The following is a 22,891-nucleotide window of genomic DNA, read 5'->3' on the forward strand; positions in this document are numbered from 1 at the left end:
TCGAACTAAGCGAGCACCGTACTGTCTCTAACTGGTAATGATTTCTTACTACGACTCCAATAATGGCTGTGCATTTCAAGAATTAAACAAACAAAAATGTTCAACCGTTTCAAAAACGCATGTCCTACATTTTTCTCGCAGTGTAGGCGTATAGCTCGTTGCAGTAGCTGCTGCTGGAATTGCTCGATGCCGCGTTGGCAGTTGGGCAGATAGGGTGTTGGGTCAACAGTTTGAAGCTGTTTGGCGGTGACGTTTTTGTATAATTAATTTTTCTTGTTCAGTGGTTTTGTACAATCAACATTCGATGTAAAAACATTGCAAACAAGCAAAATGCATACAAGCGCACTTAAAGCACACACGCATACACACTCACACACACACATACACATCCACGGCACAAAATGGCACCGCAGGACTTTACAGCAACAATATGCTGGCTGTCCTTGCCTGTCCCTGGCCGTTTGCTCGCCGTCTCCTCCTCCTCACTCGCTCGCTTACTTACTTGCTTGCATATGCATGGCGAAAATGTGAAAGCAAATAAGAAAGCGTGTGAATACGAGCAAACAAGCAAACCAATACGTGCGTATGTATGAGAATGTGTGTGTGTGTTTGTGTGTGTGTATGTGTGAATATGTGTGACCAAGTGACCAGGCTTTAAAGTTTCCACTAAGCTCTTTTCTGATTTTCCAACTTCCACTTTAGGCTCCACTTCATCCACAAATTGGTGGCCTGCTGGTTTGCTTTTTATTTACAACGCGCGTGCAAATAAATTTTTTAATGAATTACGCTCGCATTCTTCTTTTCTCTCTCTCTCACACGCACCCTCTCACTGTCTTCCTCTCCCTCTCATTTGTTTTGTTTATTTAATTTGTTTACGCAACGCGCGACGCTTAAATGCTAAATAATGCAAATGAAAATGCGACCAGCTTGTTGTTGCTTTTGCCGTTTTTTGGTTGTTTCCCTGACTCCTCAAGTCCCATTTTTTTCGCTTGCATTTCCTTGCGGGATAAGCATGAAAAATTAACATATTTTTGTGGCAAACGCGACTCGCTGCCTCGCTGATCGATTTGCGTTCAGAAGGCTAACGAGCAAAGGCAAAAACAAAAACAATAATAAAGAAACAGTGGAAAAGAAGGCGGTAAGGCAAACAGAAAGCCGTTGTAGGCGTTTTACAATTGACCAAGCGTTATTGCCGTTCCTGTTGTTGTTGTTGTTCTTGTTGTTGTTGGGCGTCCCTAGCATAATGAGAACTTTTAAAACCGGCCCAAGTTGAAGCCACAGGCGACATAACTGAAGCAGGGTCAACAACACACACACACACACACACACACACACACACACACTCACACACAGGCTGGAAAATGAAGTAGCAGGAAGACAGAAGAAAGACAGAAATGCAAACTAACTTATGATTCGCGAAAAAATTACATTAGAATTGCAAATTGGCAGGCGGCAACAACAACAGCAACGACAACAACAAAAATGACTCTGGCAATGACAATGGGAATGGGAATGGCGGCATGCAACATACTCGTACCTACATACTCGTATAATAAAGGTTGTCTTACCCCAAAATGTAACAAGAACAAAAATACAATTTGATTTCATTGAGGAGCTCACAAAGCGTTTTAAAGATGGGTCTAGGGATTGGGCTGCCCACTAGCAACAATAACTACAGTTGAACCCCAATAAAAAGTCTGTGCCTGCTGCCGCTTTATGTCATAAAATAATATAGTAGTATCCAACTAATTCTAATTTTCATTATTCATGTTAGTGAACAAATTTCATTTTTCCATTCAACATATCTTAGAAAGAATTTGCATATGTATCAGGTTCATAAAAATAATATCAACGTTGCTACACACCCCAGTACAATGGATATCTGGGCCATTATGATCGCAATATTTCAAATGTGATACTTCCAACCAGAACTCTTTTGTATTTACTTATTTAACTTTCTTAAATCTTTTCCACTTGCTATAAAAAATATAACTAACATGAAATATAACTAACCAAATATTAAAACAAGAACATAAAACGATTTGTTGTTGTGTTGTCAAAAAAACGTCAATTTTACCCGCAATCAAATTGAATGTTGTTTTTAAATTTATTTCTCTTGAACTATTTAAGTAGATAGTGCAATATCGATAGAATACTTGTACTTAAGTAAATATTCCCGACCCAGGAATTCTTCGTGCTCCCTTGTACAAGTACTCAAACCAATATTTGGAATTTGATTAATTTAAGATTTTATGACAGGGAAAACCATTTATTTTGCAACTCTTATATAGTACTTTTCTTATTGACTGAACAATTTGAAAGCTTCCATAACGGTTGAACTATCTATTTAAATATTCCCGATCCAGCAATTCTTACCGCTAGCTTGCCCTCAAAACAATTTTAAGAAATCAATTTGCCAAAGCAAAGTAGAACTACTCGTAGGCGTGGATTAATTTAATATTTAAGGACCAGAACAAAAATGTATTTGGCAACCTCACTTGAAATCCTTCAAAGCGAATTTCGACTGTAAGACAAACAGTTTCAAACATTTATGACAATAACTTAAATGTGTTTCGCGGCATGTTATTGTTATTTTTGTTGGCATTGGTATTGTTGTTGCTTTTGTTTTTCTACAGCGCGCTTCCTTTTTCGGCTGCCATCCCCAAAGTTATGTAAGATATGCACGGCTCGGCGCACGCTGAAAGCCACATGGCAACTGTTCATACATTCCTATGAATGTATGTATGTAGGAGCGCAGCATGCCTTATGCTCGCTGCTCCTTCAGGATGCAGCAGCAGTGGCAGTGGCAGTGCTTGTCGTCTCCGGGGCAACGGTTACATCTACGTTGAATTGAATTACTTTTGCGCCAGTTGAAATTTCAATTGCCTGGGCCGTTGGGGAGAATGGACGCTGGTGGTGGCTAAGGGACGGACGAGGGGTGCAGCACATGTGCAGCCATATGCATTGGCTGATTGCATTGGCCGGAAACGGAAATGCATGCTCGCATTTTAGCATAGCAGCAGTCCAGCAACAGCAGCAGCGGCGGAATCAGACACACACACATACAATGGCAACCGACACACAAATGAGGCGTTGAATAATTGAAGACATAAATTCGCACTTGCAGACACACACACACACACACCCTCAGTTATGCATTCATATGGGGCAGCAGCAGCAAAAAGGAAAAAAGAAACATTTTTTATATTGTGAACAAAATATCTTCGCTTGGAGTTTTCGGTATGACCAAGCCATACTTCCGGTTCCACAGTACGCTTTATAATTTTTTTACGCTTTATATTATGCTGCTGCTTCTCTACTTATACTATGTGTACGTATGTATGTATATAAATGAATGTATATATATTTGTGTGCTGCTGCTGCTGCTGCTGCTGCTCAACATGTTTAATTCAGAATCTCGGGCGGCTGATGGCTCGACGGCTACGACCTGTGTAGCCTACACACCACCTTTGGACTCAAGTGCGCTGTCCGCTCCTACACCCGCATCCGCATCCGCACCCACGCCCACGCCCATAGCCTCCTCTCAACTTGTGACCCTCGGCTGTGCTGCAGAGAGTTGCTCGTTTAACTTTCATGAAATTATAATTTGCTTTGTAATTCGAGCATCCTTAGCAGCAGGAGCAGCAAAAGCAGCAACAGCAGCTGCGGCAGCATCGGCAGCTGCGGCTTGAATGAAACGAGCACGAGTCGAAGAAGACGAAGAAGAGCCACAGCCACATCCACATCCACATTCAGTGCACTGCTCTGCAGGCGAAGCCGGATCCACAGCCTGAGCCACAGCCACAGCCAGAGCCGGTACAGACCAGCAACAACCATATAACTACACATTGAAAATATTTTAATTAACGAAAATTGTTCTGCAAGCAGTAAAGTTGTTTAATACGTTATATATACATATATATATATACATATATATATATACATATATATATAGTATACCTACTCGCATGTAGTAGGTATGTATATGCGCTTTTAGCTGGCATCCGTTTCTTCTTCTTCAACCTTCTCCTTCTACTTATTCTACTTGAGCGCCTGGCTGCTGCCGGCGCAGACTATAGGCGACTGGACGACGCTCTGAAACCAATCCCATTAGAAATCCTTACAAGTTGTGCAACATCTTTGGCATTGCATGGCAAAAATATTGAGCGGCACAGCTGCCTTTAAATTATATCCACAAACCTGCCCCAGCACACATGCAAACTCTCTCACACCACACCACACCACACACACAAACACATACACACACACGCGCGCAGTCATTCAGATTCAGACTCAAAGATATATATACATATATATTTTACTTATGCTCGCAAAGATTAAAAGTTTTTGCACTACTCTCGAGCTCTTGCAAGTTCCTAAGCTGTAACATCTTTCTATGGCCGCCGTCGCCAGCTTTTTGTGTGTTGCCCGCTTTCTTTCTTCATAGATTTTTTGTATCCACACACACACATACATAATCGTATCTATGTGGAATCCAACACATCACTGTATAAGTTGCTGGCCTGCCACAAAATGTGCCGTGTGTGCACCCACACCCACACTAACACACGTTCACAAAGCGAAGCGCAAACCTTTTCAAATCCGAAATCGATATTAATTAAATTTTAGTAGCCTGCGTGCAGTAACATCTTGTTGAGGGAAAAGGTGTGTGCGTGTGTGTGCATGATAGTCTTTGTGGTGGGAGATCGGGCATGCAAATCTAAAAAGCTGCCTGGGCTAAGTGCCAGTAAAAAATAAGTGACTCAGCCTGTATATTAAAAATAATGTCACCAAACGTGACTCTACACCGATGGTATTCTAAGGAGAGTATAAACCAAAAGGATATTGCACATCCAGCCATAAAAACTAACATAAACTTTATTAAGCAATCTTACTTAAAAGTATTGCTAGTACCTTGAATGAAAATGTAACAAAAAATATTTCTTTATATTTATACTCGCAAGTCAAAAACCGAATTATAAGACTAGATTCTCTTTCCAATTTTATGTTTATGAACAAATATTCTATTCCTGGCTGGCCAAACAGACACAGTGTATTTTTTATAGTGTGCTTTAAATCAATACTCGCAAGTCAAAAACCGAATTATCAGACTAGATTCTCTTTCCAATTTTATGTTTCTGAACAAATATTCGAATCCTGGCTGGCCAAACAGACACAGTGTATTTTTTATAGTGTGCTTTAAATCACATAGAATTATCTTCAATAAAAGTATTTGACAGCAATTATTTTATATTATTGCTCATAGTTTATGATGTGCTTTTCCAGCTACAAGTATTAGATAGATTATTTCATACAACTTTTCAGCATTTCAAATATATGCCAATTAGACTTTTCGATTTTAATTCTATTAAGGGCTCTACTATTTCATTCTGAATTCGCTTGAATTCAATCTCAACATTTTCGGTGAATACAAAAATACACTTTAGTTTCAAGCCCTCTTTAGATATTTGTAGGTAAAATTCAAATTAAATTTCTCTGGCTTTCTTTCTCTCCGTCTATTTTCTCACCAAATTGCGGGCAGCATTTTGATTCTGAAATAATAAGTGCAGTGTCTGCTCAATAAGTTAGTCTTCATCTACTTGTATATCTAAATATATTTATCAATTATCTATAGCAGCCTTTTTATTTTGAATATCGACGATTTAGAGGTAGATTATATGCTTATCTGCTATTGTTAAGGAAGGCTGTAAATTGCCAATAAAGATGGAAGGTCATATCGCCAACAAAATGTTAAATAGCTTATGCCTTTAAACACTTTTCCTCCATCAATCATTTTAAATGGCCAAAGGGGCCTACATTATCAACATTTTTTAAATGCTAAATTATGTCAAAATTCTCCTTACAGGCTTTCATTGCCCACTAATTTTCTAATTTTCTAGTTTGACAAAGGAATTCGGTGAGGACCTTGTCCAAAGTTATTCGGCACCTCTGGTGTCTGCCCGTTGCCAATTCCCAACACACTATCTTGGATGTGCGAGTATGTGAACCTTTTTAGTACACTCCCATGCTTAGAGGGATGCCATCAAATTTCACTCTTTTTCCCATTAATAGTTGATCTACTAAGCCATAAGAACCAGCTATGCCAAAGCCTTTTCATCATTTGCTATTTGCTGGCACAGCAAACACACACACACACACTTACTTATACATATACGTGCGCACGCACACTTAATTGCTCAGCACTCCATGCTGAATTTAATATTCATACTTGGACAGCAAGACACTAATGCCCGTATAGCGACAAAAGCAACAACAACTAGCACTTGTACAATAACGAAAACAACAAGCATCCACTTGGCATAACAAACCAAGTTGCGGATTACAAACCGAATCCTTTTTTAATTAAAATATATCTGTGACTGTCAGCCACCCCTGCATTATGCTAAGCGTGCGCAAAAAGTGAGGTTCGTACTATCGTCCCCTATCCCTTTCCCTTTCCCTATCCCCTACCCATGCCCGCCCCTCGTCCTTCAACCAGCATACATACTTACTCGCATTTTCACATACACCATACACACCATGCTCATTAACGGAGCGTTTGTTGCCACTGTTTGTGGCACTCGCGCTCCTCCATAAATTTCAACTTAGCCAGGCATCAATTTATGCGTTTTTGATTGCAAATTTGTCAGATGCTTGCGCATGCTTGGCGCGTAAGTGGCAAATGTCACATAGGAACAGAACCGAACATAACCGAATAGAATCAACCATTCAATTCACTGCACAGTGCACAAAATCGTATATTACTCATACGTCGTGTGTGTCAGCAGGCAGCGACGCTGCGAGGCTGCGAGGCAATGTCAGTGGCAAAAACCAACTTAAATTCTACTTACCGCCAAATATGTAATAAATACAAGCTTAAAAAAAGTTTATCTATATTTCAACCGCACGCAGCTCTATGTACAAACACACATTTTTATTACATACATATATTTATGTACATACATATGTATATGTGAGTATGTAGGTAAGTGTAAGTGTGCGTGTGGCAAAAAACATTTGCTGCTTTTTTGTCGCACACAAAAGTTTTGTGAAAGATGCGCCGACGCCATCACCTCTGCCTCTGCCTCTACCACCCCCTCCTTGCACCACGCCCCGCTGGCAAAACCTACGTTGGTAACGATGCCACATGTAGTCGCAGTCTAAGTCTCAGCGCAGTCAGCATAGCTGCCAGGCACATCCATAGACAGAACTCACGTCCAGCTAAAAAGTTTTTTGCACACCCCGAAAAATAAGTAAGTGTAGTGTAGAGTAATTTGTGCGTCTACATATCTTCGCCCTCTCTATAGTATATACATACATATCTATGTGCATATATATATATATACACGTGTGCCTTCTACTTATGAGTCTGCTCTGTGTGGGCAAGTGACCAAAGCAAAAGTTTTAGCCTGGCAAAAATATTAAGTTTGTTTTAAAGATGCGTTTATGGCACTAGCATATAAACCGTTTCAAGTTCGGTTTTTAACTAATAAACTTGTGCTTTCATTATTATTTACAGTTGAATATTTCTAAAGCAAACATGTTTTTCATTAATTAACTCTAATTAATTGTGCACAAACAAATAAGTAAACTTATTCACACAACAGTATTAGTACAACAAAGCGAAAATAACGCAATCGTTTTTACTTGTAAGCCACTTAAATCATTTATTTAGTTTATTGGATTTAAGTTATTTATTTAATGAACAATATCAAATTTTGAAAGGTAAAAAGGCATAATAATACGAGTACATGCGATTACACTAGAATGCTTAAATATTTTATTACATACGCGCATAATTTATTATTTGACATGTTGCCCTTCCGCCAGCGGCATTTAAAAGTCTGATTTGTCTTTTTCAACTGATAATAAAACCATTAATGCATTAATGTGACTTAAATACAAATTATTTCGTCTGCTCAATTTTGAAAAAAAAAAGAAAGCAGCATTTTTGCTTCCTAACGACTTTATTTACGATTGCGTTTCCTTTCCTGGCTTAAACGCTTTAAACATTCAAATAGCTGTAGCTTGAATTTTAAGCAACTTCCTCGACCGCAAACAGCACAGCAGTTGCAAACCAAAGTCTGACAAGCAATGAGCTACTGCCTCCATCATTTCCCCCCCACCAGCATCATGGTCACCACCATCATTGGGACAGCAGAGCGTATAAATTGTCGCAATCAAGCAGCGCCAACAACACACGCAAACCCCAAAAAAAAAAAACGGAAAAAGAAATAGAAAAGAGCAAAACCTACAGCAAGATGAATTACTGCAAATTATCCTGTTAGGACTTGGGTGCTGAGTTTTTGAAACAAAGCCATAGATGCGGCTCACAACTAACCGGGCGACCAACTGAAGAGCTGACGAGCTGAAGAGCTGAAGAGCTGCCTGCCTGACGCTTTAACGAGCAGTCGTCAATGGCTGTTGTCGGTGTTTGTAGCAACGCCCAGCGCACAGTATACAGTTTTGAAATTTGTAATAAAAAATAACTAGAGAAAGTTTTCGCATAAATGGTTTCCATTTTCCAATGCACTTAAATGCTTTGAAATAGACGCAATGGGGTCAAAGATTCCCATTATTTTGTATTTATTACCCCTTTCAATTATTTTCTTTTAGTTAGGAATTATTTTAATTTAGCTGATTTCTATCATTACACACTATGTGTCCTTTTATTATTAAAGCCTTTACTCAAGTTTCCAGATTTGCTCACTTCATTTATTTGTATTTTGTAACTAATATTTCTGTTTTAACTTCTTAACTCAGCGGTTACTTGTATCTTTCAAGATTGTGTTTTTCAAATAATATAATTATGTTGTTTCTATAACTTAGATTAAAAACCAGCAAGCGGTACGCTTTAAAGCATCAGCCAAAATATTATAAATTCTCATTGCCTGCCAAATTGCTCAGATCATGTTAATGTGTGTCAGTCAAGAGTGCATTTATTTGACTTTAATGAGGGTTTCCGTTTCCTTCGCTTCCTTACCTGCCTTATTCAAATGAAACTCCAATCAATAGCGTTTTAATGTCATCTCATCAATGAATGCACCCCACTGTGCGATAGCTGCTGTTTTAAGTTGAAGCATTGCCTACTTTTAGGCAGCTTTGCGTGTGCTGGTGTGCGTTGAGAGCATAAATAAAAATCACCCGCAGCACTTTTGTTGTATGGTGTTGTATATGTGTGTTCTGTATTGTACATTCATTAATGTCAGGCGCAGAAGTTGCCGCTGCGACTGTGGCAGCATCGTCTTCGTCTAGCACTCGCATAATGTGCCGCAGAAACACATAAAATACTTATATATAGAGTGAGTGAGAGCGAAGGAGTGAGTGACAGGAAGAGAGAAAGTGAAATGTCTATGGCTGTCGCCAATGTCTGGTCGGTTGTCGGCGCGTCTGTTTTATATAACGATTACGATAATGAAGCGGCAAGCGCTCATTTTCAGCGGGCACAGCATTTTTCCAAACACACACACACATACACACACGCACACACAAATATATACACACATATACACGAAACTACCAAATGAGCCAAAGGAATGGCCAAAGGAATTGCTGGCGTCTGGCGTTGATGGCTTTTTGAAGTTGTGACTGCTGGCTGCTCGCTGGGCCCTGACTATGACACCACTGTCTGTAACTGAGGCTGTGACCAGGCAGACTGCCTGCTGAAATGATTGGGGATTATGACGAATTAATGAATTCAGATTTAAATAAAATTACGCGAAAGCGCGCTCAACTGCCTCTCCGCTCCAATGCTGCTTACCAGCTTGTTAGTGGCAACCACAGCCTCCGCCTCCGCCGATATATTTCCGCTTTTGGTGTACATTTAACGTTCGCTAATAGAATTAAAGTTTGCGGTTGCATAATGAGCCAGCATGGGGGCGTTGGCGAGGGGGCGTGGCTCAGCAATAGCATAATTATGACAACAGAATGCGCGCGCGTTCGCCATTTTGCCATTTGGCCATTTTAGGCTTTGGCCATCACGTAGCCAATTGACAATTAACGATAAATGCCAGTTAACAGCAGCAGCAGCGGGACGAGCAGCACAAATATATGTATGTACGAGTGTGTGTGTGTGTTTTTGTGTATCGGACTGGTATGTGTGCGTTGTAATCGCTGTTTATTTGCACTTGTATTTGCGTAGTTTGTGTTGCTGTTGTTGCGCAAAAACTTTGCCGCACGCTCGCTTAATTAACAACAACAATTGCTGGCTCTTCCTCTGTTCGCACGCCTTTCTGCACTTTTGCGCAGGTAATTTTTGTCTCGTTTTGCTGCTGTAACCTTCGCCCTCTGCCACATACCGTTTCATTGTGTTGTTGTTGCTGCTTCTGTTGCTGTTGCTTTTGTTGGGCATTGTTGTTGGGCGTTTGTTAATTGAAAAACAATGTTGTTGCCACTGCGGTCGCACACTGCACTTCAAGGGAGCTGTGAAACACAACTCCAATTTCGATCTGACCAACAACAATGCATCCTTGGTCTCCAAACTATCCAAATCTCTAGGAATACTTATGCGTAAATACCTAAGGGTATTGTAAATCAGCTACAAATTCAAATTTATATTAATAGTAAACAGTAATTAGAAATATGTATAAATAATAGACTTATTTTTTAATTGCATTAATGGACATGGTCTAAAGATATTCGTGTGTATCATAATATTACTATCAAAGTTGACATGTCCATTGCCAATTCCAGCCATACACTAAACAACCCGATTTTGTTGTCAAGTAGTGTTAAGTGCTTAAGCAATTAATAATAATATCATCGGTTTCAATTAATTGATTCTTGAGCCCTTTTTTGCACTTTTATTGAATATGATACAAGTACTGTGCAATTTTCAATTTGATTAAATTTTTTTTAATAAATAAATGAATTAAGAAACTCACAAATGTGGGCAACATATTGATTTGTTATATCAGACATTGCCTCCAAATAAATAAATAATAAATAGGAAACAAATCGAAACCTTTCGTTAGCCTTTGTACATACGAGTATTGATGTTGGGCCGCAATAATTACTAAATAAACATATTTAACTTATACGAGCACATAATTAATATTCATTATAAAATCAAACATTTACAGCAAGTCTTTTATTTATATATACTACGTTGCAGATGCAATTTTTGTATGAATATAATTTTTAGTTTACTTGCTGTCTACCAGCACCCTTTTCATTATAATCCTCACTATCCATATCAGTCGAAGATAGTTAATGGAAGCTTTAAATCAATTGATTTATAGTCTTACCCCAATGTGCGTTGCCTGTTGGCTTAATTAATTTTTATAAGGCCACGGCCGCGACGCATTTTTAATTACAATGCAGCTGCCTTAAGCGCATTGATTAAGTTTAATCAATGGCCATATCACCTACTTGGGCAGCTCATTAAAAGCCCCGTCGCAGTGGCTTTGACAGCCCAACTCGCTAATTGCAGAAGTTGGCAAGAAGTTGGAAAAGAGAGCACCATAGTAAAATATTGTATGGCCAAAAGCGCACGTACAACAAAAACCGTATCAATTAAAATATCAAAAGGCGCTGAATCAAAGCACCCCAGTGACAATGCACCAGGCACCCAGTTAGTCATTCGGTCAGTTAGTCATTCAGTCATTCAGTCGCGTCATTTGCTCTGTTACAATAATGAGCCAACTTCAAAGTCAGTCAGTTAGTTGGTTAGTTAGTTGCTTGCTTGCTTGCTTTCTTGACTTCAGTCAACTATCATTATAAGTTCTTTAGCGCCATAATGGGCAAAACTTTTACTGTTATTCACATTGTGTGCGTGTGTGTGTGTGTTTGAGTGCGTATTGTGCGCGACTGGTGTTGCAATTAGCAGTTTTGTCCGCAGCCAAAAAATAAAGTAAAATAAAATAAACCGAACACATTTATTTCTGTCATTAATTAAGCATCGACTGAAAACGTAAATGCAAAACGTAAATGCAAAATTTCTATTTTGCCAAAGCGTTCATTTATCAACAGTATGCAATCAAAGGGACGAGGAAGAGTTCAGCAGTTTATTCGAAAAATCATTTCAATTTAAATGCAAACTGTTTTTAACGGGTGAACAAATTGTATAAACGCTTTCCACTTATTTAACGACCAATGGAAAATATAATTTAATAGAGATAGAGAGTCCCTTTAATCAATTTTCTAACTTACTAATGTAGACTAAGTATATACTATGTATATTCGATGGATTACATATTTTAAATATTGGTAGCATAAAATATTATTGAAATATCATTCTTTATATAAAACAAATTAATTTGATGGAGAAGTGCTTGAAGCATTCTTCAAAAAGGCCTTTTGCAAGTTCAATCTTAATTTGGACTTTTTTGTAACTATAATTAATGATTAGAATAGTTGTTAGTTTGCTTAAGTCAACAGTTCTAACAATATATGTATACTTGTATGTCAATGCATAATACTTATTTCTTGATTCTCGCTTCCTTTCTTGCAGATCGAAGATGCCATGCTGATGTTTGATAAGCAGACCAATCGGCACAGAGGTGAGTTGCACAAATATACGAGTATAGTATATGCTCTTACTTCCCATATAAATGAACACACATGCCCATGACAATAAAGCATCGCATTTCAAATGTCAGATACAAAAATGCTTATACACTTGCTGCTGGCTTCCTGCCTTTAACGATGCACGACGTGGCCGGAAGTGTGTGTGTATGTATGTATGTGTATGTATGTACATATGTGTCATTCCCAGCACAAATGTATGGATATGTGCACGTCTGTGTGCGTGAAGGTATAAACTGCTAATACAGTTTTAAAACGTAACTGGTCTCAGGCATTAAAATGACTAGCTAGCGGAAGTAGACCCAAAAAGATTACCTTACCTGGATGCCTGGTTGCCTGGTTGCTGGATGCCTGACTCTTGCAATGCAACCGGATATAAGAAACGAACAGACAGACAGACAGACACGCATACATATAGTCAGACTCATACACACATATGGCCAAGGGACCACATTGGAAAAAGCAAAGGCTTAAATCTATAGCGCACATCCGTTGTTTTTGTTGTTGCTATTAACCATGAGCGCGCTGCGCACGACTGCGCCATGACTTCCATGGCTTCTGTTCCGCAGGCTCTGTCCGCTCCTCCAGCTTCTTCGCTTCCTTGTCGCCCATCTCTCAGGTAGTCAGTAGCATTGTCAGGGTCCTGCTGTCGTTGCCATTGTCAATTTTGCTTATTAAAGTTTTAAATGACGCGCCGAAATTCGCAATGCGTACACACACAAACACATTCCCATACGAGTACAAACCAAACGAGCAATAGAGATGAGCGCTAGTATTATATCCTGTAAAGGGAATATTATTGCAAAGTTCTTGTACAGCTCAATAGTTATTTATTTCATTGTTAACTTATTCGCAACGTAGAGGGCGAATGCTACAGAAATTACACGTATTCAAATCTTAAATAAATAAACATCAACTACAGAAATTTTGACTAACGGCTCCCAGTCGATAGGGAACTGTTACTTGCCCCAATTCAAAGCCAAACATCTTCAGACGAGTACCTGCTATTTTGTTTTTAAGAGAAAGATCAACAACAATAGAAATATAAATAATATTTTCAATAAAAAAGACCACTACATAAAACGGAACAGAAGCAATATGTTTTAACACATAAAACACCTCTAACACAGTCGAACATAACATATTCGTATACAGATTCAATTTTTCCTGACTTCAACTCAACTGTTGAGTTTTGATAATATCGTTTGTTCTCATTTTAGTTGTTTTTTAATGCAATCAATTAAATGAATTAAATATAAATATTAGAAGGAATAAAGCAAACGAAGAAAGCTCCGGCTATATTGGCTTTTTTGACTGTCCCTGATCTGCTCAGTCCAATTAGAACCTATTCGTTTTCATTCCAGTTCTTTATCAACAGCTAGAAGAAGGCAAGGCCACGCCAGATAAGCTCTTTCCAAATTTCATCTTGAAAGCATATCTTAATAGAGCTTAAGCTCTCTTATCTTAGCAGAAAATTTAAATTTTAATGGAAGTACGGGTATAAAGCAGAGCAACAGTGTATTTATTATTTAGATTTTCGTGCTGTTAGACATATTTGTTTAAGTGTTTTCCATCTCTAATGCACACACAGACACAAACTCACACACACAATCACACGCTCACTCTCTCGAGTGGACAAGCAGAGTTGCGCGCCAATTGACATCTGGCAGTCCTAGCATCTGAGCTCAGGTCACATTAAGATTGATGTGGGCCAACCTGACACGCACACACACACACACACAGGAAGAGAGACATATACACACGCACAAGCATGCTTGCACACCAATGCTGCTGGTGCATAAAAGTAATTAGCTGCAACAGAAACAAGAAACATGAATCGATAGTTGCCGTTGCTGACGACTTTGCTGACCAATGTCAGAAAATGAACAAACCCCACCTCCATTTCCACCTCCCAAAACAAAAAAACAAAAACAAAATAGCCCCACACCCACTGACGAATACAATAAAACGCGAGTAGCTGTATGGAAATGGCAGTTTCGACTCTTGTTTGTGTTGTTGTTGTTTTTCCTGTTGCTGTTAACTCTGCGCAAAAATTACGCACACGGGAATAAGAAAACATGATTTTTGGTTGTGGCAATAAAAAATTGTAGCATACTTCTGAGAGCCGAATGCAAAAAGCGCGCCCGCGCGAAAACCGTGCGAGATAAACGAAACAGGCCGCGCCAAAAACATTTCGCTTAATTGGACACTGAAATATGTTTTGATAAAACAAAAAACTTTACAAGTTCCAAAAATAAGTTATAGCCAAAGGCATATAATAGTGCAAATAAACCCAATTACAAACCGATTTCTTGAAATGAAAGTTAATATTTTCAACAAAGCATTTATTGACACAGCGTTTATTTTAAAAATGATTTAATAGCTAAATAGAAAATGAAAGAAAAAAATGTTGCCAATGTTTATTTGTGAAATTTAATGAAAAACTATGCATCTCTTTTAAAATGAATTGCAATTTTCCAACCTATATTCAATATTAACCATTATTTATAAATATGCATATGTAAATAAAGGATCAAAAAGTCTACAAAAATAAAGCAGATGCGAGAAAAGCTAACAGAATTTAATTCTGCTCTGCTTAGCATAGTAATTTCCAAAAGTCTGCTACTTTTTTTGATACACCACATGTGTTTGCATTTATAAAAACCATTTCAATTGCCTCGTTCTTTTGTCCAAATACTAATCCCAACTAATGTATGTAGCCTATTGTCGTCACATGTGTCCGCAATGGCATTTTCATGGTATAGCCTTATTAAACATGTTGCAATGTTATTGGCAAAATGGGAGAATAAAACAGAAACAATAAAAAAGGAGCAAACCAAAAACAATTGCATATTAAAAATGCAATTTGAAGCAACGTTTTAGTTATTGACAAGAGCGGTCCTAACTATGCAGTAGGCGCTTGTCATTTTGCAAATTACAATTGCGTGGGTTCACTGAGGGACAGTTTGAAAAGCTTGAATGGCTCGGGCAGCTGTCCAAATGCCGCACAGGACAAGTAGCAGTGCAGAGATAGGAGGGTAAGAAAGAGGGAAAAAGCAAGGAAAAGAAAAGAACACACATATAATGAAATATGCAGACATTGTTAGTTAGCAGCGCCCGACGACCGGACGACCGGACGTACGGACATACGGCCAACTGCCCAACTTCACAGCGTACGTGCAAGAGGTCCGCATCTTCCCCCTCTCCCCACAACCAACATGGTGCCCTGAGTCAATAGCAAATGTGTGTCGTTAATCAAAGGGTATTAGTTGTAGCAGCAGTAGCTATATAGCCTTCATTGCCACGCCGACGACAACGACAACGACGACTTTTTGTACAGTTGGACGATGGACGACCTTTTGCCACGACGTTCACTGCCCGTCCAGCTTCAGATCCCTTGCCATCCTCCACTGCCTACTGGCACTTGCGATATGCCTGTAATTGCATTTTATCGATCCGCGCGCCTCATTCTGTGTGTGTGGGGTACGTGTGGCACTACGTGGCAATATTCAATGCACAGAAAAAAAAAAAAAAGAATGACGCGCAACTATAATAAAGAAAGGAAAAGAGCAAAAGACGCTCCTCACTACACGGTTGCAAGTTTGTTACTCATTCATAAATCATGTGTGTGCACGGACGGACGCACAGAGGGGTAGCCGAATGGACGGACAGACAGACAGACACATAAGCCTGGTCACTAAAATTGCAACGACGTTTTCGAACTGCCCACACAGACACTCGCACGCATACGTACAAATGCTTATGAACAGTTGGTCACAGTTGGCCTAAAAGCCACGACACAGTTGGCGCATTGCAAGTCGAGCGTTTTATGTTTTTCAAAAGCTATATGAATATGCCATAAAACAATATAGGCAGCAGTAGCAACAGCAACAACTGCAAATATGTAGTCACACATACATACATACATAGTACGTTCGTACTGACAAATGTCTGTCCGTACAACTCCCAAGCCCAATATAAGCAGCGCCCCAAAAACTATGCTATGAATTTCATTTGGCAAGCCAAGGACATGCACATCGTGCTGCGCTCTAGAGCTAAGCAAAAACAACAACAGCAACAGTGGCAGTGGCAGCAACTGGAACAACTAGAACAACAATTTGGCTCACTCACTGGCTAACCGGTCGGTGTTTGTTGGCCTGTCTTGCCCTTACCGGCCTGCCTGCCTGCCAAGCTGTTGGCAGAGCCGCCACCATCGGAGGCCACTAATATTAAAATTGAAAATTTTGTAATTTTTCTTTTTGGCAAGCCCCCCGCGAAGTAGCAACAGAGGTGCAAGAAGAAGAATGAATAGTCATAACAGCTGCCACGTAGGTGTTTAGTACACTGAGAGAACACAAAAATATGGCAACATTCATCCGTATTGTCTTTTATTTGTTGCTCGCTTTCATACTTTCTCCCTGAGTTTTCGACTATATGTTCAGTATTCAAACAAATACATCAAATACGTCAATACATATCGATTACTGAATGTATTTTATATCATTTTTTATCTGATTACTGGCTTCTTCTACTACTTCTACTTTATTAGCAGACTACATAAAAACAGCAGTTATTTGCAGGATGAAATACACGTGCTTATCCAATTTCTTAAGACAGAATATTTATTGATATTTTTTATTTTTATTATAATAAACTAATTTAACAAATTTTGATGTCCGTACATATAACATTAAAGATGTTTTATATATAATACGAGTATATTACAATAAAGATATACAGGGTGCGCCATCTTTTATGTCGGTATGCAAACATTGAATATCCTTGAAAATAAACAACCGATTTTCAAGTATGAGATATTTTTATTTAATTTGGTTCTGTACAATTTCTTGAACTGAGGTTTTCAACACTGGTCTAGTCCTGGTCAAGTCAATCGGTTCACTAATGACAAAGTTATTCAATATCTACATACCGACATAAAAGATGGCGCACCCTGTATAATAATACTAAGTGCCTTCGCCACGTTGGGAATTTTATTTGCCATTTGGCTAGCTATGTCCTAATTCACAGCTATATGTGATCAGACATTGAGAAGCTTAATTTAAACACAAATTAATTATATTATTCCAATATATATATGAATCCAAAAATAATCAATAATAAACAATCATTTGAAATAGAGCTTGCTTTTTTTAAAGGACGTAATTATTTAGTTGGATTTATAACGAATAGAACATCTACAGCCAGCTTAGCTTCCCCAGACTATATAAAGAAATAATAATAAAAGCGCAATGTTTGAGTTCAGGAATCATAAATATTTGGCACATGAGAAGAAATTGATATAAAGAAAAATCTATGAAGTATTTTTATTCGACAATAGCTTTGGCAATAGCTGAATAATAACAAATTAGGGACCATCTACCCTACAATAAATTAAATAGCCTGTCGCTGAGCACTTGCAGTGTAGATACAAGTATGTCTGAAATGTTTTAAAGACAATCACTCAACTCTCTAATTCTAAATAAAATGAACCGTTTCGTTATAAAAGTTTTTCCTACTCGAAATTCAACAAAAACCAACCACCGGAAACTCAATAGATCCCTAATTTAAAGTGATTTTTTTCAAGTGCATATATCAATGGTTTTCTTTTTGGTTTTGTTATTGCTGCTACCTTTTGGCTCCGGCTCATACTCTGTGCAATAACATGCATGAGTGTGCAATTTTTGCACTGCCATCGGTGCCATCGCAACGGCTGCCGCATTCGTCGTCCTACGGGAAATTTCGACAGGTAAAAATGGCGGCCGCAAAGCAGCAAAATTAACTAGATAGAATGAAGGAGCAATATCGGGCGGGCAAGGAAAAGATGGAAAACGAAGCCAACAAAGCTGGCCTGGCTATGCATTGTCGAGCATTTTTCATGCTGCCCCAGCACATTTGTAACTATGAGATACATTTTTGATTGAGTTGCTGCCGCGAGCCAAAAAATTGTTGGTCTAGCAGTTGCCGCGGCTCATTTGTTTCAAAATGTGAGAATGTGTTTAGACGAGATCGTGTGTGTGTGTGTGTGTGTGTGTGTGTGTGTGTGTGTGCTGTGATTTATGAGCAACGAGCAGCGTGGCACGTGCAACTTGCAACGTGCGCTAATTTTATATAATTAAAGTAAACACACAGACACACACGCAAACACACACACCCACACACACACAGTTCTCTGCACGCCAGCAGCTGCAAACATGGGCGGGCGATTGTCTCTCGACGCCGTATACAAAGTGCAAATAAAAGTGGCGAGTACTGCTTTTTACTGCCACAGTTACTGCCACTTTCTGTTGCGCTGCTCTCTGTCGTCGCTAATAAGCCGCCACCCAACGCCAGCTTGTTTTGTCCTTACTTAGCCGCTTGTTTCAACTAATTTGTCAGTTCCGCTTCCACCCGCATGCCATTCACAAAGACCAAGCTGGATCGGAAGGAGATATGGAGGGAGCAAAAGCAAATAGTAGCCAAGCTTTCGTTCTTATTCTCCTCTCCTCTCCTCTTCCCTTCCCTGGACTCCCCTCGAATCTCCACATTGCAATAGAGCGTCAGGTGTCTGCTCTTGGCCTTGCTAATTGCACTGCCATGTGAAATCGCAGACAATCGCGCTAATTGAAAACCCAAATGGGTGGCCGGCCTTTCGATAAGGTAAAGCCGTTCAACTTATGTTTATAAGTGGCACCAAATCCCGAAATTCCTTTTTTAATGCTTTGGTCAAAATGCATTTTGACGGCGGGAGAAGAAACGTAAACAGTGTCACGGAAAAGTTAGATAACAAGTCGAGATAAAGTAAAAGCCCTTCAAACATTAAAAATTAATAAGGCCCCTTCTTGTTTTCAAAAACTTTTTCAACCTAAAGCTAAAAACTCTCGTACATGGGTTTCTTTAAACTGCGTGGTTCAAGCGAAAGAATAGAAAGATGCTTCGCATCCCACAAAATTTGAAACCGCATTTCGACTTCCGTCAGTTGCCTTCACATCGCCAACAAGTTATTCGATGGCTTAGTTAGTTAGTTATTATCCAGTAAAAGAGCTTTTAAGGCTTATCGTTTTTTATTTAAACGGCATTAGCAGCGCAATATGCGCGCGTTTTAATTACTTTTGTAAAAATGCTCCCTAAATGAATACAAATTATGCAGCCCATTTGCTTTGTTTTGCATTGAAATGGACGAGTTTCACGGGTAAACATTTTAAACACAAGTGTGTGTTTAATTACAACTGACACACAATTATTTAGGCATTTATTCTAATTAGCTAATAAGCAAAAAATACTTCTACGTGTGTTGATATATGTTGGCCATAACTTTAAAATGGCTGTTATAATGTTTTTTAAAAAAAAAAAACTTTTTTCACCGCATTTCACAATCCGAATCAATGGATCGGACCGGAACCCTATCCTTTTTTCAAGCGTATCGAAAAACAACCAAAAACAAAATGTTTAATAAATGCGAAACGATAACGATTTTTAGTGTCCATATAAAGTGAATTTAAATTTCTGCTATCTATTCAAAAGGAGTCGAGTTATAATCAATATTATTTATATTCTTAAAATCTGGAACTTAAAATGTTTTTTTATTTCCGACATGAAAAGAAAATGATGAAAAACGGAACTTATTAATAATTAATTAAATTGGAGTAAACATACAAAGTCCATATAAAATTCAAATTATATTCAACAATATCGTCCGGGTTCTTGGACTCGAAAACGAGTTCTAGATGAAGCATTTAAACTGAATTAACAAAAATGTTCGGTTGTATTTTCAGTACAGACACAAAAAAGCAAACATTTTCTAATTAGCCCGGAGTTCAGCTGTACAAGTACAAGTATAACTTAAATAGTTGTACGTAGTATTGATTTTTGCACTGCCAAAAAAATTACTTAATTTAAGCCACTGTGAGACGTTGATTCTGGGCTGGCACAAGTGGCCGACACAGCTGGCAGCGTTGAGCGTCTGACTGGAGCGCCACTTGAGAGTTGGCGCGAGCGCATATTGAGGTCAGGCGAAGGAATGGGAACGGGTGCACGGGTACGGGTACGGGTATGGGTGCAGATGAGAATGCGGATGCGAATGCGGGCAGAGATGGGCAGAGGCGGGCAGTCTCAGTCTCGAGCCCTGCTCGACCACTCGACACTTGAGTAAATTATTTAGCCCGCACACAAAGCATATTTCGTTCAATTTTTGCAGCAGCGGCAGCAGCAGCTGCTGCTTTTAACTATTTTTGCAGTAGTACTTAAACTTATACTTTTTTTAACCCTCCACTCTGCGTTCTGTTTTCTATTTTTGCAGGTTTTGGCTTCGTTACATTTCAAAGTGAGGATGTGGTAGACAAAGTTTGTGAAATTCATTTCCATGAGATAAATAACAAAATGGTAAGTCAACGCAGTAGGGGCCTTAAAACGAGAGAGCGTTGAATCTACAACTTGTTCTCCTTCTTCTCATTCCACCCCCCCTCCCATTCGCGCGAAAAGGTGGAGTGTAAGAAGGCGCAGCCCAAGGAGGTGATGCTGCCGGCAAATCTGGCCAAGACTCGTGCGGCCGGTCGTTCTGCTTACGGTGAGTTGGTAGTTTGGGGCCGACATACAAATATGGTGGCAGGCCAGGCGGTTTCTGGCCTCCTGCCCAATAGTTTAGGTGCGGCGGCCACATCGCAGGTGGCCGCTGCTGCCGGTCTGGGTGCGGCTCTAGTCGCACAGCATCATCAGCATCAACAGCAACAACAACAACACCACCACCAGCAGCAGCAGCAGCAACAACAACAACAACAACAAACACAACAGCACACACATCATCACCACCAACTGCTGAGCGCTGCGGCTGCTGCCCAGAATCTGAGCAATCATGCCGCCTCCTTGCGTTACACGCCATATCCGCTTCCCACGCACATTTCGGCGGCTGCTGTCGCTGCTGCCGCAGCGGCGGCCAATCAACAGCAACAGCAGCAGCAGCAGCAACAACAACAACAAGCGGTAGTTGCTGCTGCTGCTCAGCACCAGCAACAACAACAGAATTTGGCACACGCTGTGGCCGCCGCTGCAGGTGCTCCGGCGCTTCTACCGCTGACCAGCCCCGCCGCAGCCGCTGCTCCTTCGCTCTTGCAATATGCCGCGGCTGCGAACTCCCAGAGCAATGCGGTCGCGGCAGCTGCTAATTCCCTTTATGCCGACGCTGCCGCAGTTGTTGGTTATAAGCGTCTCTTGGCCGCGGCCGCCGTCAGCAGTCAGCTGCGCGCGCCGCCCTCCGCCTTGGGCGCTTTGACTGCGGCTGCAGCAACGCCAGCAGCAGCAGCGGTCGCAGCTCAGCAGGCGCAATTGCGTCACGGCACTGCAGCAGCCGCTCTAGCCGCTCACTATCCGCTCAGTGAGCTGCTATCAATGCCTGGCCTGGAGTTGCCGGGAGCGAACACAACGGCGCTTTATCAGCTGCCCGGCATCTGACCGGCACGTCCACAATGAATGCACGCACACATTCACATTCACACACACAGACACACAAATACTCTCTTATACTCTTGCATTTATACACACATACATGCATTCGAATGCATTCCGTCTCTCTGTCCAACAAGCAATATGAAAAAGAGAAACAGCATTTTAATATTAACGACTTGCTACTACCGCTACTACTACAAGTACTACTAATATTTATATGCGAACTAACTTACTTACAATTAGCCACGTAATCAGCCACATATTTTCGTATGTAATGTACAAGTATGTTCGTTTAAGCGGAAGGCCAGCAGGGCGTATGCGTTATAATTAGCCATGTTCTAGCTTCTAAGTTTCGTAATTAAGATATGCGCCTTGACGCGCATCCTATATACACTCACTTATATGGAAACCGTAGGCTAAGAGCAGACCTTGTAGAGCTGCATAGCGTTTACTTACTAGATGTTAATATTCATCGATTTATCGACTAACGATTATAGACAATGCGAGACAATGTGCCAACAACGAAACAACAAAATCAGTAACCAAGTAATGAAGCACACGTACAAAATCGGTGCTTAGACATTAGCATTATTAAAGAGTCTAGCGTAAACTGAAATGTCCTTGCAACAATCGACATGGCGAATTGTGAGTTTCAAACAAGCCACCAGGGTAGAAACCTACTATCGAAACAAATGTGAGAAAAGAGCGAACAAATTTTAGAGTCATTTTTTTACTAACCCCACTTTACACATATATTGTATTAAACGTATCTCAGACTTCTTCGAGTGCTTCATTGAATTGTTTAAATTGTTACGTCTCTGAAAGGGGATTGACTGATTGGCGCACTCAGCTTGCATCTAGAATAGTCCAGAAGTGTATTTTCTCCAATATCTTTATGAGCCTGAACCCAGCCAGAGACAAAGAAAGATTCACACAAAAGCTGTAGATT

At 39.9% G+C, this 22,891-nt stretch overlaps 1 protein-coding gene across 7 annotated transcripts in view; it reads left to right on the top strand.

Annotated features, from left to right (window-relative positions):
* Positions 1-22,891, top strand: part of LOC115622168 (RNA-binding protein Musashi homolog Rbp6) — a 271,381-nt gene that overhangs the window by 234,788 nt on the left and 13,702 nt on the right. For 6 of the 7 annotated variants that reach the window (XR_003995327.1, XM_030516045.1, XM_030516044.1 and 3 more), the window contains 3 exons: positions 12,452-12,500; positions 20,801-20,883; positions 20,983-21,067. Coding sequence is in view for 6 of the 7 variants with exons in the window: in XM_030516045.1 (XP_030371905.1) it covers positions 12,452-12,500; positions 20,801-20,883; positions 20,983-21,067 (217 nt within the window). In the remaining variant the exon portion in view is untranslated. Of the gene's footprint in view, positions 1-12,451; positions 12,501-20,800; positions 20,884-20,982; positions 21,166-21,225; positions 21,949-22,891 lie in introns of those variants that run through there. The other variant, XM_030516043.1, reaches the window with a different exon arrangement.

The sequence above is a fragment of the Scaptodrosophila lebanonensis genome, unplaced genomic scaffold (assembly GCF_003285725.1).
Source record: "Scaptodrosophila lebanonensis strain 11010-0011.00,11010-0021.00 unplaced genomic scaffold, SlebRS2 tig00000043-arrow-pilon, whole genome shotgun sequence".
NCBI classification, from domain to species: Eukaryota; Metazoa; Arthropoda; class Insecta; order Diptera; family Drosophilidae; genus Scaptodrosophila; species Scaptodrosophila lebanonensis.